We start from the raw sequence: 18454 nt of genomic DNA on the forward strand, positions 1-18454 counted from the left end.
ATCTCATGCTTGGGAACCGGTGATAACAACACATTTACTTCACTTGTGCTGGGTACTAGTTGACTGTGCAGAGGGGAAGCTGGAGCAAATGTTACCGTCCTCTTCACTCTTGACATCAGCCCAACATCTGAACTAGTGAGGAGGCTGTTAATAACAACTTTTGCCACCACCCTTTCTGTTTAACTTGCTGAAGCCTGCTTCAAGCGATCACAAGCATTGTATCTTCCCCTTTTCTTTCTATGGGAAACCTGCAGCACCAAACTTTACCTTAACAAGTTTCATTCTTCTTCCCTGCTGTAACACTGAGTCCAGCAACTCCATAAGCCGCCACGATCAGTGATGGGAGTACCTGGCAAGTCAGCATGTTCCTCCTCAGCAGCTCACACCCAGCTCTCCCAGTTACGCAGCTTGCTTTTATTTATTTCTTCAGTAAAGGTCTAAACTCGCATACAGAAAATGGTCACTCTAAGTTTGAAAAGTCAGATGTGGCTATGGAACTAAAATGAAAGAATGAACAACACAGGTAACTCCTAGAGACTATCTAGACCTTTTCTTTAAGAAAGGGGACAGGAAAGTAGAAGAGGGCTGCCAGCTTGAAAAATTAGAAATGATGCCTTACATGCATTATTTCTGAGTATCAGACATACCACCCTAGGAAAGCACCATCCTTTTTGCTTGCAGGACCTAACCAGTGCAAGGTGGACACTGAAGCAAAGTCTTGTGATCCATTTTTTACCTCTTCTGTATTGGAACCAGCACACTCTACTCACTGCAAACTGACAATATATAATGTAATTTAAATAAAAAAAAATCAGTATCACCAACCTTTGTTGGGATACAAAATTCTGCTATGGTATGCACATGCATAGACATATACCTGATGTTCATTGTGTTCCTAGAATATTATGTATTTTTTCAGCAAAGGAATTGGCTGGAGTGTAGATGCATTTATACATCTTCATTCATCTCAGTTTGTGGTAAATACAGCCTTTTTTATCCTCAAAATTGAGTCCACTGGAAAGTGACTTCTGTCAGCGTTACTTCTTAAGTATCTCATTGTCAGCCCTAGAACACTGTTAGTGTTTATCCCTTCTCTGCTACTAATATCACACTGAGCAGTGAACATTTAGGACACCATATAGTCAGGATAATTTTAGAATACAATAAAAGTTACAAATTCCACGAGAGCAGTGCTTGTCTTTTCCCCTGTAACACACAATGATTCTTGATACCTTTTGGGGTGGAAGGGAGCTTGGGGTTTTTGGTTTGGGTTTTTTTAATATTTTTGGGGCAGACCAGAGAAAGGCAAAGGAGTCCAAACTGGGACTCTGAGTACTTTTGCAGCCTGATACAGATCATTGAAAATACATTGGTCAGGATAGCAGACTCTACCCGTTGCTGTCTAGAAGATCTGCAAGCATGGTGCACACGTTACAGAATGCTGTCTCTGCCCTGATTATTTATAATGATAACACACTGATGCTCAAATTACACTGTGTTCTGGCTGCTGCCTTCTATCTTGCCCTTTCCTACAAGCAGCCTAGAGGCAGGACTTTCATACACGTTTGTAAAGCGCCTATTGCTGCAAACGTTAATAAGAGCTATCACTTAGGAGCAGTTACTTACACTTTGTTTAATCTCTAATGGATTCTTCTAAATATTTACAGTAGAACAGTTGTCAGACCAAATGCTGGAAATTACTGGCAACTTCCCAGCAGCCAAAAAGGAAAGAGAAGAGAAGAGAAGAGAAGAGAAAAACCTACTTGTGGTTGCACTCTTCTGTGGGGTTTTAGTAAGTCGGCGTCTGCATTCTGTAACTTGGTGGCATTGAGCAAGGATGGTCCAGAGAATTGTGCACGCACCAGCCTCGAGTTGTGCTTCAGCCACGTAAAACTGCCTCTATTCTTGCTAATCTTGAGGGAAGTGACTGTTTGTTTTGCAGACCCTGAAGTAAATAAACTGAAAGGCCAGTGGCTGCTGCAAGAGGTGGAGGAGCTCCAAACTGTTTGGGGGTGTCAGCACAGGGCACGGTGCTGTTTGCTGTTGGCTGCACTTGGGCAGTCTCTTGGCTGTTAGATCTGGAGCCTGCAGTGTTCCCTGTTGTTGTGGCTCCCCGGCACAGGCTGATTGCAGGTGCACAGACTATGAAAAAAAAAAAAAAGCTAAGCCCATGAGGCTGAAAGCAAGCCTTTGGTGGGCTTTACCTCCACAGCCTCTGAAGTTGCCTTGGCTCTGATGTGCAAGTTGTGTGTGAGGAAGGTGCAGAGGAGGAACAAGAAGATGGGCGGCAACGGGAGCCTGTGGCTCCTGGGGGGAACCCATGTGCCAGCAGCAGCTGGCTGGCAGGTCACCCACCAGGCTATCCAGCTGTGCCCAACAAGTGGGGCCCCGGGCAGGCAGGAGGAGGGGATGGCAGCTGCATCGCTGCTTTACAGCTGGCAGAAGTGCTGGCGCATGGGAGGGGGACCTGAGACAGGAGGCACTTGTGCGGCTCACTATCTCCCACTGTGACACAGCAGGTCTGTACTTAGACAAAAAGTCTTGAAGGATTGTTGTCTTGCTTTGGAAAAATTTCCATTGATTTGAAAGTGAGAGCTTTGCCTGAATAAGGACCTGTGAATTTATCCAGATATAGAAGTTTTCTGTAGTATTTGCTATTGTAAGGGCCTGTCCTAATTTTGAGACGTGTGTGTGTGTCAGTGTGTATGTGTATGAATGCATGTGCGAGAGGGAGAGAAATCTCACTGCCTAAAACTGTCCTGCCAAGATAAACTTTGGAGCATTTTATAAATTAACTCTGCTCTATGTGTTTATTTTTCTTTTGGAGATTCTAAAAGAAGACTGTTCAACTCATCTTATTAGGGGCAGCATATTTTTTTAAAGAGAAAAATAAGTTCCTACTCTGCACTGGAAAGTATTTGCTTTTTTCAGCTAAAAGTATTCTTTCCTTCTGACCTGGCATATTAGATAAGATTTATATTTCTGACCTGACATTAGGTAGTTAAGATTTATTCTTCTATATTAACTTTACTGAGCTTGCAAGCTGTTCATTTACAGCATAGGGAATATATTTATGGCAGAAGCAAAGAAAGTTCACTACAAAGTAGTAAAATATGTTATTAGGAGTGTCCCGTAGACTGATGAAAATTGTGAGTACCCTTGCAGCTGGCTCCCTTCTGGCTCTTTTTTCCCTCTTTGTTATTTCAACTTTAAAACTTGAATTTGAAGTCATTTTTGATGGTGAATAACTTAAAAGAGTCCAGATGATTCTAATATATCCACATATATATACATACATATATGCTGTGATTGAGAGGTGCAGGGAAGGGGATAACAAGTGACTTGAATTCTCTCTGCGTTCTGCTGGCAGTGACCCAGGCATAAGTAACGTTGGACCTTGCTCTCCTGCCAGTATAAATCAGGAGGGACTCCACTGAGATATAAAGCTGGTGTGTGAGTGGGAGCTGAATCAGATCTAGAGCTTTCCTATATCCAAGGTGTGGGCCCAGGCAATCTGTTAATATCCAATTGACTTAAAGAGGAGAACCGCAGACTATGATGGAAACCTGGAAGCACTTCAAGCCTCTATAGACAGAAAGTTGGAAAGTTAAAGGCCTCCTATTGAAACCAGTGACAAAACCTCCCATTAACTTCAACAGGAACAGAATCAGGCCCTAGAAATGGCTGGAAGCCAAAGAACTGGATGGCTCAAGAGATAGGTAATAGGAGCTGATGATTTTCGCCAATAAATCACCAACGCAAACCTGGCTGTGCTTGGTTTAGACTCAAAATTGCTTTCATCTGATGTTTGTTTGAAACTGTACGCGTTGTAAAACCTTCAAGAAGAGCTGGCAGTCATGATAGCTGTCTTAGCAAGAGGCCGACGGCTGGATGGGCTGTGGTATCCCCTCTGTCCCCACGTCATCAGAGGGAGTCCATATTAAAGAGAAGCAAGAAGCACTGGCTTGCCTATAGAGAGAGCAGTGCTTGGGCTCTGCTGTTAACCAGCAGCTTTCTATTTCAGAAACTGTCAGACTAACTCTGTAAATCCACTTAGACTGAATATATTGGGGGAGGGGGTTATGGCTCCACAGCAAGCCAAGAGGAGGAGTAGATATTTCCATTTGTAGACATTATTCAACTGCTGTCACAAGAGAGAATAGAGATGTGCAGAGCTTTGAGGAATTAAATGTGTTGGAGAAAGGGCATGCCATAGGGAAAGTTAGGACCATCACACATTAGGAAACTGGGAATTGCTTATAGAGTGCAGCAAGCAGTGCTGTGCATTGCAGTTCGGCTGATGAACTCTGCTGCCCATCCCTTCTGTGACACTGCATAGCTCTGCAGCTGAGGAGGAGGATTTTGTAAGTTGTCCTAAATTGAGGCCAGTTCCCCTGCCATCCATCGTGGCACTCCCTGACAAAGTTGTGGGGAAATGCAAAGCATTATGGAGGGGACTTTTCCTCCCCTCCCAATATTTTTGCAAACAGTGAACTTTTTCCACTGGTCCCTGAAGGGTCTTGCACTGCTGCTTGGAGAGCAGTAGACAAACTGAGTGAACATTTTGGTATCTGTGCTTGGTCAAACAGCCATAGCCATGTTTGATGTCAACTCACACATTCAGAATAGTTCACCACTTTCCAAACTTCACCCTTCATATTCTTGTATTTGATAGACCTCAGGGCTACGTACTCTATTACAGTATGCAAACTTTTCCATCTCCTTCCTTACTTCTACCAGGCCATGTCTGACAAAGGCTCCAAGGATTCACATCTATTTGTATATGCAAAGATTCATAGCTTGTTTTTACAATGGGTCTTTGTAAATCAAAGAAGCTGTTTCTTTTCTCTCACCAAGAAACGCACTGCTATCATCAAGTCATCACACCACAGCTCAAGGGCATCTGTTCTCTTTCCACCATTTCTCCTCAAAACCCTGGGCTCAGAACTGTAAGTTGCAATAAGTTGTGGTTTGGCATCAAAAGGGAAAAGTGTGCCGAGGAGGAAACTTGCTTATAAGTACAAATAGGGGAGTGAGGGAGAGGGAACACTAAGGGAGTGTTCCTTTGGGGTGACACCAAGGAAGAACAGGAATTGATAGGATGATGAGAAAAAAATTATTTAAAAAAATAATTTCACAAAGGGCACATTATCATATATCCTACATAACATTGTCACATGAGAATTCTGGCAGGTCTGCTCTGGTTCAATACATTCACCTGCTAGTTCTTGTTTCCAGTGGTCTTGGGTTGGATCCAGTCATGTTATGGATAGTGAGGAGGACATGGACCATGCCTGTATTAAATCAGGCAGGCTAATGGAGCTGATCTAGAGTTCCTCTACCACTTGCCACTTCAGAAAATGCAGCATTTTGGGTCTGTCCCTGTGCTTACTTATTTAGCTAGTCTGATTTGATGTATGTTCTCACTCTGTGGATTACTTCAGTCACTACTTTGAGAAATAGTGCCTGAGTTCAATATCTGCAGGAAAAGAGGGAAGAGGGAAGCTTGACAATTGTAACTGAGCAGATGGTGAAGTAGGAGAAAGCTCATGCGTACACGGTGCTGGGCAGGGTGAATAAGTACAGCATGGGGAAAGCAGTAAAAGTATCCATCCCACACTTTCAAGTGGCAAATTGCAGCTGTTCTCTTACAAAAGACGGTGGAATACCCTCACGACCTTTACCAGCACCTTGGGAAGAGAAGTGCAGATTGCAATGCTGCTCCTTTTCTCAGTGAGTGAGAACAAAAATCCCCCACCAACTATCATGTTTTTTTAATAGCCTTGTATAAACATTTAGGCTGGATTCTGAGCACATGCAAATTTTATGCTGGCAGAGCTCTGTGAGTTATTTGCTTCCTGACACGAGTTGCAACTAGAAGCAGAATCAATCCCTTAACCTTTACGAGATGTTTATTCTGCCTAAACCAACTCCCGTTAAAAACAATGCAGAGGCTCTAATTGAAAACCTCGTATTAGTCTGCATGTGCCTTATGATCATGACATTTCTGTTCTCTGATAAACGGGAGGAATATTAACTCTTCTTGCTGTTCCTTCAGCAGATGCACAGATGCAGGTACACAAATACACCCATATGCATGGACATCCCCCCAGGGAACATCAGCAGCGATGCTGCTGGGTTGTTGCGGGGGCAAAGAAAGATGCTTCTTCTCTGGCATCACCGATTTCCCCTGCCCGGAGCCCAGCCTACGGAACATTATTTTCCTCCTCACTGGCTGAAGAAAAATTTCCAGCCTAATGATACATGTCATATGAAAAGCCATAAAGATTTCACCTGTACACAAACGAAAAGGGAAGGATCCATATAACTTTCTAGTGTAGTTTTAGGCATGCCAGGCTCAACAGAAAGAGAAGAGGGTCCCCTACCAAGCTTCCCGTGCATTTCTTTTTTAATTTAGTGTTTGGTTTAACCTATATAAAACTAGTGATTTTTTTTTCTTCTGTGACCGAACAGACCATAAGAAGTGGGAGAAGAGATGGAGTTTTCAGACAAACCAAAGGGCTTTGTGTGGCTTAAAACAAAACTTCTTCTGTCTGGTGTTATCAGTATCCTTTTTATCTGTATTTTAAGACAATTTCAAAGGGAAAATACTTTAAGAACAAGTCAAGACCTTTAATTCTTGCTTGTGTCTGTGTGAATTTGTATGTATATATGTGAATGTGTATATACAGATGTAGATATGAATGTGTAGGGGAGAAGGGAGAGATGACTAAATGTATGAGCATTTATATTCTTTTTATTTATCATTTATATTTTTAATTTGATAATGATATTTTTATGTTTTATAAAATGTTATTAAATTTTCCATCAAAATTATGAATTTTGTCAATATTTTATGAACGGTGTTAAACACCACCCTGCACTTTTGGTAGGTTTACAGTTTTCTGACACCTTTGTCAAGTGTTATATACGCTGATGGTCATAAAGGTCTTTTTAGTGGATCATGGGCACAGGCTGAGTAAAGGAGTTTTTCCAGCTCTAGGACTACAGCTGTAGGCTTAGGGGGTTCCAGGGGATGAAGTATATAAGCTGGAGAAGGGTTATGTAGGAGTCAGGGAGTATGAGATGGAAGATGCTTCTGAATAAGCTCTCTTTTATGCAGTACTGCAATTTCTGTGGCTGATGTCTTTTGGACAAGATGCGTCCAAGGTCTCTGCGGACTTCCAGATGAAAAACACAGGCCCTTTTTGGGTGCACGCAGCAGTAACCACAGTCAGTCAGGGAACCTGAGTGGAAGGCTCAATCAGCAAGTTCCATAGATGAATAACTTATTTTTCAACAAACTATGCAAGGCTTCAGAAAGGATTGTGGGTTGACTTTCATAATGCTTGGTGGTCTTTTAGTGGTAGCTGTAGTTAGAATCCTCCTTTTTTACATAATCAATGAAGCATAGAAATGCAAGAAAAGACTGCTCTCTGGATTAATCTATTTATCTGGATTCAGGTGTGATTTATACTGAGGAAGAAACGACCTTCTCTGCTCACTAGGTAGCTGGGAAATGGTGTGATTTCAGAAAGAGGTGAATAGCAGCCTGTCCTCATCTTGAAAGGGTACAGTTTCCTTTGTGGCCAGCCAGATCCTGGCAAATAGGAATAAGACCCCCCGCAACTCCAGTTGCTCCCCACCCAGTGCTTCTAACCACCATAAAGCTTGGGAAGACTTGTGTTCATCAGAGTATCCATCCACAGTACACAGAAAAATTGTAAAAGAAAGCCTGTTTGAAACCTCCTCCAAAATTTCCACGTCCATGGAGTGACTGAGCCCACTTTGACCTCTAAGAGACCACAGAACCATAATATATGTCACCACTTGTTATGTTATTTCCTGAAATATACTGAACTCAGAGTTAGTAATGTAACAGCTTACTTGTTCTAAGACATACATTTGAAAGAAGCTGGGGGTTTAAAGTGTGAATTAGTCAGATGAAAGAACATGGTAGCCAGTGACGGAAGACAATAAGCATTCTCAAATCATGCTAATTTTATAGGTTGTTATCAGAAATAAATGATGCCAACAGAGAAAGGGAAATATTTTTGTCCACAATCTGTCCAGGTCAATTTGGTTTTATATTTACTTGTTCCTCAAAATAACTTTGGTCTTTTCTTAGGAAATAGTATATGACCTAAGCAGCCATGTGGATGTCCTCTTCCTGACATTCACTCACAACTGAATCCTACTGATAAATTCTTACACCACTGAAACTTCCCCTCAATGGGTAGCTTAAATAGCACATTTAAGTTGTTTCATTCCTAAAGCCGTGGCCTTGGGCTTAAAAATGTTTGTCCAGGACATAGCACAAATTATAAATTCTACAGTCTTGTACAGAATTCTACTTTCTCTTTTAATACACCCTCAACTCTAAAACTTGTTTATTGCTCAACTCTTCATAAAACATAAACACAAAAGACGAATGTGTGACTTCATTTTGGACGGCAAAACAGAAGCTGTTTTTTTGCAAAATACCACATTGTGTAATTTATTTACCTTTTCTGCCTTCGAGATCTTGTCTATTAGATTTTATGACATCTGTGGCCATTGTGCCCAGCACAAGGAGGTCTCATCTTAGTTGATTACTTTCAGTTCTGTGTTATACTAAAACTTTCTGGAATCTTCATCCATCTCCAGGTACTTGCTAAATACATGCACTTAACATCTTCTGACTCCCATGTTAAATAAATAAATATCCTTTGGTCCCACTTGGTTCTATATTGGAGGGGTAATTCTTCACTCGGCAGTGTAACATAAAGTAAAATAAAACCAGCAACTCCTTATTCAGTGGCATAGAAAAAAAGTGAAATTAATCATGAACATTCTAGGAAAAGGAAACAAGGTTATGAAACACTCGCCGACACTGGTGTTTGTAATCTTCATGAATAAGCAATGCAATAATGCAGGGCAAGTGTGCGTGGGAGGCCCGCTCTGAAGAAACTGGCTGTTTTCCTCTCTCTGACCAGTTGAGCTGTTATGAATAAAAAATGTTGTTGCTAAAGAAACCTGTAATAAATCCTAATGGGAGTATTACATGTGCTGATAACATACATAAACTTTGTAAACATATTAAAGTGTCAGGTTTTAGTAGCTCTGGTTCATGTGGATGATTGTAAATGTTAGTCGAGAAATGCAATAGAAATCTTGTTCCACCAGCTGGTTGCTCCTACGTTTCTGATTCACATGAGAGCCTTCTCCTCTTCCTTCCCCCTGAAACAGAACCTCACTTTGTAGAGGAGGTGAGGAAAAAGGGCTCAAGCCCTACCTCTGCTGTAACTTCCCACCAAAATGCTATCACCAGAGAAGCTGCACACCTGGTTAGTTATTTGAAGAGAAGTGGGGTGGATGAGCTGGTGCTCGATAAAGGATTTATGCTATTCTGAACATCCCTGCTTTGTGTAGCGATGCCCTCCATCGACGCCTCCATCCAAATACAGTTGGCAGCCCTGAGCGAGGCATTTGGGTTGCCTTTCAGTAAGTGGGAAGAGTTGGGTGCCTCCAAAAGGGATGGACAAAACCCAGCAAGCTGAACAAGGGATTTTCAGCCTAGTCACGTGGAAATGCTGGGGTCAGAAACTATCTCTAAATCCTGGCTGTCCAGGGGGTTTAGGTGCCCTGGCACTGCTACCCAGCCCTGCAAGCCAATATGTTCTTTAACAAAAAAAAGGAGACCTCACCCTTTTCTTTTGAAACACATCAAGAAGGGAGCAGCAGCCTTCCTGCCCTTAACATATCTGAAACCTTAGCAGCTAAAATATTCGGCCAGGAGTAGAAAATCTAAGTTAAATTAATTCTTCTGTCTAGTGTGACTCTAGCCTGTGTTGATCTGCTCTAATAAACTGACTTTTTATCACCTGGATTTGCAAGTAATCTCAGGTCATTTGCTTGCATCCATTTTAGTTAGCACAGAAGAGGAAAGGGCTCGGGGGGCCCGGGTATGGGAGCAGGGATGCATGTGACTATATTCCAGTGTCAGTGAGCGATCGCCTGCAGTCCTGTGCTCCCTGTGGAAGAACTTTGTATTGCTATTTTCATTATTTGTTACGATTTATTGCCTTTTTTACCCAGGGTTTCTTTAAGAGAAAATCTAAAAGTCTCTGCAGAAGGGACCTGAGCTCAGAAGTCTCCCACGCCAGGTGGACCCTCAATGTCAGTAAGCTGAAGTCTCATGTTTGAAACGACAAAACATGCCTGTGCGTCAAGGGTGAGGTGGCAATTAAGCAGGGCTTTGAAGGTGAGGGTCTCAGGTGTTTAAATCCTGCCCCAGACACACCTTAGGCACCTAAGTCCTGTTCTTGGATCTGAGCCTTGCTGTGTCTGCCCTCGCGCTTTACAGGAAGCCGCAGGAATCACACATCGTTGCTATTCCAACACCCATCAATGAGCTCCTGTTTTATTTTACAGTGCCCCAAAATCTGCTTTACCCTGCAGGAAATATCAAACGTCTGAAATCCCATCTAGGACCTTTCAAGTTTAAACATGAAATGTGTCAGGACGTAAAACTGACACACAATAAGAAGCTTGAAAGGATAATGTTTATAGCAGTGCGCTACCAGAACTTGGTGTAGACCTGTGGTTCAGGGTTTTACTTTCATTTAAAAGTATCACTATATGCATTTCTTTATGTTCTTCCCCCTAATTACTCTGTTGTGTGGAGCTGAAGTATTGGTGCAATGCCGGGGGGCTGCTCAGAGCAGGTGGGGGTTCAGCTCCGGTCCCCATAGCTGAGTTCTTCCCTAGCAGCACAGGAGGGATATAAGTTTTGTGGCTCCTTTGCTTCGGTGGGTGCTATTTTTGATCACACAAGTAAATAACGCTGACATTTTAAAATGCATGGTCTATAGCTCATAATCTAGAAATCGAAACACACTACAATGTTTATTAGTCAGCTGTCGTATAACCATAGTACAATCGTTCCTTCTTTTTAAGTAGCATTGCTCATCGCACTGCTCACTGCTAACAACAGAAACAGGGTTAAAGTAATCATTACTAAAATCTGTTGGATTTTATTATAACAAAGCCTCTAATAAGTAATCGTTCTGCCATTGCCAGAAGCTCAGTTATTCAATTATTTATAAAAAAGTTGTAGCTCTTCTGGAGGTTTTTTTGAGAGCTATAGCATGTTTTTCATGAATAAATATTCTCTGAATATTTTTATCTGTGGCATTGTTTGTGGTAATAGCAGACAGACAGACTTTTGTATAAAAACGTACATGGTTTCAGCTGCCTTTTGTCATCTGATAAGATTGCTTTGTTCTGCATTATTTTGGTAAAAAATTGGCAAAGTGATTTTGAGTAGTTCAGACTCCAAAATTAGAAATGAGACAAAAATATTATTTTTTTATTAGCTTTTATATCTCCTCCACCAGGCTTTCGCAACTTTTCATTTAATTTCAAGAGCAAAAGGGACAATGTACTGTTGGGGAAAAAACTTCTTAAGAACCTCCGTAGTTTTAATGGATGAGTTTTCCTAGTAGTCACTGTCTATAAATGATTGAATATGAAATAGTAGACAGCTTATTAATGTTAGCAATAAACAGCAGTGGTCAAGCCAGCACACTAGCTTTATTAACCAGAAAGCAAAATGAGCACGCTAAGCAAGAGATAATGAGTAAGTCTGATTTTTAAGTCCTAGCTCAGATTTTATTAGGCATAACTTCCATTATCTTCAGTGAAAAATTTACAGCAAGAAGCAGCAGCAGACCGGGGATTTGCAAAGGCTTGATACACTAATAACAAAGCTTAAAAGAAGAAATTAATCTCAGAGTTAACTTTATTGACTTCAGTTGGCTCAATAGGTGGAAGTAGTAAAATAGTTTCATATGCGTAAGAAAGAGATTGCCTCCCAAGCAGGCTATATATCACAGTTTTGAAAGGTACAGAGCATTGTTTTTTCCTAGATAGGTATCGCACATATTTGGATCATGCAATTTTGCAAGTACTCTAGCATAGGAATTCTTCCGAACTCAAAATGTTTCCTGAGGTCCTGCAGAAAAAGAGCCTTCTCGAGCTCCAGTGAAGTCCATGGGACTTTCTCCACTGAAAGCAAAGGAGGCAGGTTCGAGCTCTAAAACCATCTCATTAATAATAGCAATATTTTATTCTGCCTGCAAAAAGAAATAGGACCTTTTATATATTTGCTGATATACCGTCCTACATCACTGGCTTTGAGAAGTTGTGGTAATATATATATTTACAGTTTAACATAAATTTTAGATAGTATAAGAAATGTCTTCAGCAGCTGAAAGAAACAAAATTTGAAATTATCCCCTTTTAAGATATCAGGTATGAAATGGGAACTGGTCTGTAACGTCCTTTAGTCTCTTGGGATAATAACACGTATCGTTCCACATGCAGCTGGTATACTTCAAGCACAGATCTACTGGCACATAGAGTTACAAAAAAAACAACGCAAGCAGGCTATCCCTAAAATGCTCCTAACGTTTTCAGCAGTGGGTAGTGATTTTCTAATATTTAATTATTTAAGATATTGCTACAACAAAATACATTCACAGTTTATGAAAATACGATGAAACGGTTCTCCATCTGCTTTTGTTTCTAATGACTGCAATAGGAATTTTACAGTCTATTTCGAAACAAACAGGATCTCATCCAAAAATAAGAAATATAATTTCATTGCAAAAAAAGATGCACTTGTCACCAGCAAAGTATTTACCCTGACAATACTAATACGAAAACATCACAGAAAAAAAAAAAAATTATCAGCGGCATACAAATACTTTGAAAGAGAACTAACACTGAATAATATAATCCTGCCCAAGGACAGATTCAGTTTACTTGATGGCTGCTTGCTTGGCTAACTTCTGCTTTAAATTATTGCACTCAGATAGTAAATCACTTCTCTCTCAAAAAATTGGTAACAACACCTATATTATATATAGAGCATGTAGCATTACCATCTGTGCCATGCCAACCCTAAACATACATGTAGCTGTCAGTAATATATAGCGATAGTGAACTATGAAAGAAATTGCTTCCAAAATGCACTGTTATTTTAACTAATAACGTAATTCCTCTTTTCTTGTTGACATTTTACCTCCATGTGAATGACACCCTCCACGAGGGTATAAAAAACTGAAGGCATAATTTTACCAGTTTGTGTCTTGTCAGTTCTTTCCTGTTTTGTTTTATTTTATATAGCTATGTTTTCAAACGGGCTGTTACACATCCGCTTAATTTTGAATCCCTGAGTAGTTGCATGCAAACCAAGGCAGGGAGACAGAGGTTTGCAGGGTGGGGCCCTCCACTCGTGACTGTGACCAGAAGCAGATGCTGGAAGACCTGCAGTCCCATGTCAACAGAGGAACCAACAGAGCAACCGAAGGAGCGACCGAAGGAATGAACGAACACCGGGTATCATGAACGTGCCATTACAGCAAAAGGCAGGAGGCGATTGCCAACATCAGATACTGATGGGCTACCAATAATATACATCATGGCAGCTCTACATTCGAATTGCAGTTCCACTAAGTCATACTGGTAGTTTTACTCCCAGATGTAGGAGTTGCGGTACAAATGCAGAATTTTCTATCACTTTGCTTATTCTAGCAACTTCCAAATTTAGTCCGTGGCTCACTGGTAGTCCACAGGGTCATTGCAAATGGTCTGCCGGTCATTCACAGACCCATAGTAAAGAATACTTCATTTCCGTCAGTGAAAAGGTCAATGAGAAAGGTGCACAACTGTCAGTACTAAGTTTTGGGGGTTGGTGGTGGCCTGTGGAGCCAAAATATTTTGGAACTATTGGCTTAATCCTACATTTTTCCTAAGCAAACTGTAATCACTGGCAGATACATAGAACTTCTTATTTATTGGTATGCTAGTCTATGCTCAGCTGCATATTAACCTCTCTTGTAGGACCCCAACACACAACGTAATTTGCTAATCTTAATTGCTCTTATCAGAATAAAAACAAATCTGTTTGCTTATGATATGTTTGCTTTTGAACTTTTATTGATCTTTTCTGCTATGTCTAATTATGGATCCAATCCTCTGCATTCCGTAGTGGACTGCAGAGGAGTTTTGCCTCTGTACAGCCAACTACGCATTTACTACTGATCATGAGACTGAAATTTAGGATGCTCAAACTAGAAACTTCAGCAGGAGTTTGGGGAGTGAAAGGACTGCAGACCAGACTTTTCTTCTGGTACAGATTACTTTGGCAATAGGTACAAAATAAGTAATGCTTCAAGACCAGGTCCTTCTGATGGGGTAAATTAACAAAGACACTTCAGTTTATACCGGCTGAGAGCCTGGCCCAGCGTATTCTGAATTAGTTCAGGCTTCATTACTCCTTTATCTTAAAATGTGGGAGTCTATAATACACAGAATGGGGCACTTGAGTATTAAACAAAATGAAGGAACACTGGTTCACTGACTGCTTGATGGCAACTGGTTTGTACTGTATTTAAAAATACATAAGTTAAATGGAAATTTGAAAACACTTAACACTTCCCTAGCAATGGGTTTAGGACTTATGCTTAAAGGGGTCTAACTGGGCAGGAGAAATAGAAATCTAGAGAAAGTCTCCCATGTAACAGATGAATTTGACAGGTGTCTTTTTTATCTGCACGCTATCATTTTTTTCAAGTTCCAGTATTCACTAATAGCGATTCATAGATTTTTAAAGCCAAAATGATCAGTGCAAGTGGCAACCGTAACCTCTTTTGTAATAACTTTCATAAACACTCACGCTCTGATTTTTGCTTCACACCATATAACCACTAGCTATACCAAAGCGTGTTTCACAACCATCCCGCTTTGACGACTTCAGCCAGTGGCTGACGTACACCACGTCCAGGTGAGGTGTTCTGACGGTTATTTGTCTTCGCTGCCAAAATAATGAGCCAGACTTCCATTCTGACTCTTTCTAGCTGTGGTTTTTCAGCCACTTGTTCTGCTGTGAATTTAACTTAAGTCTTGCATTTCAACCGGAAAACTTTGAGCAAGTACTCGGTACCTTCTCCTCGTTGTCCCAACCAGCTAATTATTTGCAGCCAACACTTCCACCTCTATTTCCCGAAAATTACGCTGCTGAAGAGGGGGCCCAGGTGGGCCGGCGCTCGCCTGAGGAGCGCCCCGCACCGCCCCGCACCCCCGCGCCGCAGCCCCGGTGCCGGGAAATCGCGGCTGCCCTGCGCCCACCCAGCGCCCCGACCGGCCGGGGGGCAGGAGGGCGGCCTGCCCACCCCCGCCGAAAGGACGGCGGCGGGAGGGGGGCAGCGGCCGTGCCGAGCCGTGCCGAGCCGCGGAGCGGAGCGGGGCCGCACCTGCCGCCGCGGGCTGCCCGCCGCGGCACAGGACAGCAGAGGTCGCCGCCGGCCCGGCGCTGGCCCGGCGCGGCGAGCACCAGGTGCCGGAGCAAAGCGGGGCGGAGGTGGGGGGCCCGCTCCCCGGCCCTCGCCCCACGGAGGGGGGGGTCCTGCCCCCCTACCCCCGCTGTGCCCCCCGACCACCCGTCGGGGTGCTCCCGTGGGGGGCGGCTGGGGGGGGCAGCCGCAGCTCGTGGGCCGGCGGCTGCCAGGGGTTAAAGGAGTGGGTGGGAAGTGATGGAGGCTGCGGAGCCCTCCCTTGCCAAGGATAATAAATCGGATGCCCTGACATGTTTTACTTAGCCCTTAGTGATCCCTCGCTGCGCGGCCGTGGGGATGGGAGGGCTGGAGCCCCGGTCTCTCCCGTCCTCGGCTCCGCTTTAGGGGCACTTTAGGTGAATCAAACCTTGTGTGCAGGAGGCAAACCATACAAAGGAGGCTTTCAAGGGCTAGCCATGCCAAGCAGGGGAAGGGAGCGAGCGCTGAGCGAGAAAAAAAAAATTAAAATAATAGTAATGCCCCGTCCCCTCCCTGAGGAAGTAACTCAGTTACTTCTCGCTGATCGAACGCAGGCTGCCGTGTTTTGTGACATTTCTCGGTATCTGCAGCTGTCAGGGACAGCGGACAGGCGTGAGCAGCCCCTCCGCGGGAGGTGCGCAGAAAATGCCTCCCCAGAAACGGCGACGGGTCCGGTGCGGGCGGGGTGCCGAGGCGGGATCGGGGGCAGGTCCCGCTGCCCCCCGCTGCCGCAGCCCGCCGCCGCCGCCGGCTCCTTGCGGCGCCCCGGCAGGGCTCCGACCGGCGGCCCTGCGCGGGGGTCCCCGCGGACCCGGGTCCCGGGAGCCGCCCGGTGCCGCCGGCCACGCCGGAGCCCCGCGCCGGACGCCGAGCCCGCCCGCCCCGGGCAGCGCCCCGCCGCCTGGACAGCGCCTTCCCGAGGGGGCGGCTGGCTTCTGCCTGGGTTCCCCCCTGCCCCGGTGCCGGGGGGCTCTCCTCGCCTCCGCTCTCCCACATCGCCTCCTCCGGACGGCAGCGCCCGCGGAGCTGCTGCCAGCACCCCCGGTTACTGACCCTCGCCCCCGGCCTGCGGGGAGGTCCCGGGCCTCCCGGCTGCCAACCCAGGCGACGCTGGTCAGGGGCTGGCTAAGTCAGAGGGGACGAACTCCCTCCATCCCGTGGGATTTAAAAAGAACCCCAAACATAAAATATCAGGGGCCACAGACCCGGGGCAGTGCCGATGGACCCGGGGGCTTCCCGGACGCTGCCACCGAGGTGACTGGTGGCGAGTGAAGGCTGGTAGTCAGCGGGCCGGGCAGCGCCGCGGCACCCCAGCCCCCCACTCCGCATCGCCGGGCGCCAGGCTTAACCCATAGCGATAATCTGTGCCGCTGCTTCTTGGGGTGGGGGCTTCTCTCTCTCTCCGTCCTCCCCCAGGGCGCTAAATGGTGACCGGCGCGGAGAAAGGCGTCACGGCAACAAGTTACCTGTGGTGTCACCGCGCTTTCCCTTTAGGACATGGAAAGAGCTAAGAAAGGACGTTCCCCTTTACCAGACATTAAACCAGAAAGGAGCAGACGCAGATCTTCCCGGAGCCAGCTCTGCTCATCCCGGTGAGGTGAGAGAGAAAAGCAGAAAGAGATGAAAAACCGCCTTCAGCCCCTCCGACTCAATGCCGCTGCCGGCAGAGCCGCTCGGCCGCCCCGCGGGCGCGGGACTTGCTGCCCAGCGCGGGGGCGGCGGGGGCGCAGGAGCCCCCGGACAGGTGAACAGCACAGCGAGAGGAGGCAGAAGTTATCAAAGTATAAATCTCTTCGCACTTACTTCTTCCCTGTCGCCGTACCCTGGAGGCGTGCTGGCTGCCAATGTATTCCATAAAGTTCAAAGTGATAAAAAACCAAGAAATCAGTCGCAATTGCATAGTAACCCTTTGAGAGTTCGACTTCTCCTTTTCGTTCTTTTTTTCTTTCCTTTAAAAAAAAAAATAAACCGGGGTGGTAGTCGGCAAGGGATGAACACAGCAGCAGAAATACCTGCACTGGGATCCAAAGCTGGGCTTGGCCGGCTTGATGGCTTTTGCCTTTTTTTTCTTCCTTTTTTTTTTTTTTTTTTTTTCCCCTCCGCTTTTCCTATTGCACTTTCCAACCGTCCGCCCCGCTACCTGCCGCAAACCTCAGAGGGGAGTCAGCAGCGGAGAGGAGCCGAGCAGCCGCCGCCGGGGTCCATGCCGGGCCGGTGGCCGGCAGCATGTTGTGGGGGTGCCGGGGTGCGTGCGGCTGTGCGCGCCCGTGTGTGCGCCGGGCGGGCGAGGTGCCGACAGGACGGATGGATGGATGGCGGTGGGAGAGGAGTGTGCGAGGGCGGGAGCGGCGGGGGGGCAGGAGGAGGACCCAGCCCCGCCGCCGCCGCTGCTCCGGAGCAGCCGCGCTCTGCGCCGCGGGCACGGCCAGCCGCCCGGCGCAGGTGGGCCGGGCCCCCCCGGCTCTCCCGCCCGCCGACCAGGAGCCCCCGGGCTTCATGCGGGAGCTGCTCCGGAGCGGGGCCCCGGGGGAGAGGCCCCGGGGCGGGGCGGGGCGGGAGGAGGCGAGCCCCAGCGCCCCGGCACGGCGGGGGGAGGCTCCCCGCGCCCGGCCGAGCCCCCTCGGGGCATCAGCGCCCGAGCATCCTCCAGCGGCGGGGCCGGGCGGGGGACGCCGCTCCGCGCCGGCCCCGCGGCTGCGCTGCCCCCCGCGGCGGGGCGGGGCGGGCCCGGGCCCGGGGCCGGGGCGGGCGGCCGGGCTCCGTAGCCTCGCTGGCAGCCCCCGCCCGGAGGGCTCCGCTCGCCTCCCCGCCGCCGCCGGCCTTCCCGGGGCCCCCGCGGAGATGCCGCTGCCCCCCGCGCCCCGGCCCCTCCGTGGGGAGGAGCCCCCCACTTGGCGGGGGGGACGGGGCGGTGTGCTCGGCCCCTGCCCCGCGGAGGGGGATGCAGCGCGGCACCCCCCTCCTGCCTGAAGCTGCCCCCACATCCCTGCTCAAACGGAGACGGGGAGACGGGAGGGGGTGGGGAGACTCCAGTCTCTCCTTCTCCTCGGGATTTTCTCCCTTGTTGCCTTTTCCCCGCGGGACAGGCATCTTCT

General features: G+C 46.4%; 1 protein-coding gene across 1 annotated transcript in view; it reads right to left on the minus strand.

Moving 5' to 3' along the window:
• RSPO3 (R-spondin 3) overlaps nucleotides 1-17259 on the minus strand; it is a gene marked incomplete at its 5' end in the record, with an annotated part of 61383 nt that extends 44124 nt beyond the window's left edge. Inside the window, one exon of the mRNA XM_082307403.1 lies at nucleotides 17163-17259. Within this exon, the coding sequence (XP_082163529.1) occupies nucleotides 17163-17259 (97 nt within the window). The remainder of the gene's footprint in view (nucleotides 1-17162) is intronic.
• Between the last annotated feature and the right edge of the window lie 1195 nt (nucleotides 17260-18454).

This window comes from Platalea leucorodia, assembly GCF_965183815.1.
Source record: "Platalea leucorodia genome assembly, chromosome: 3".
In the NCBI taxonomy this organism is placed as follows: Eukaryota; Metazoa; Chordata; class Aves; order Pelecaniformes; family Threskiornithidae; genus Platalea; species Platalea leucorodia.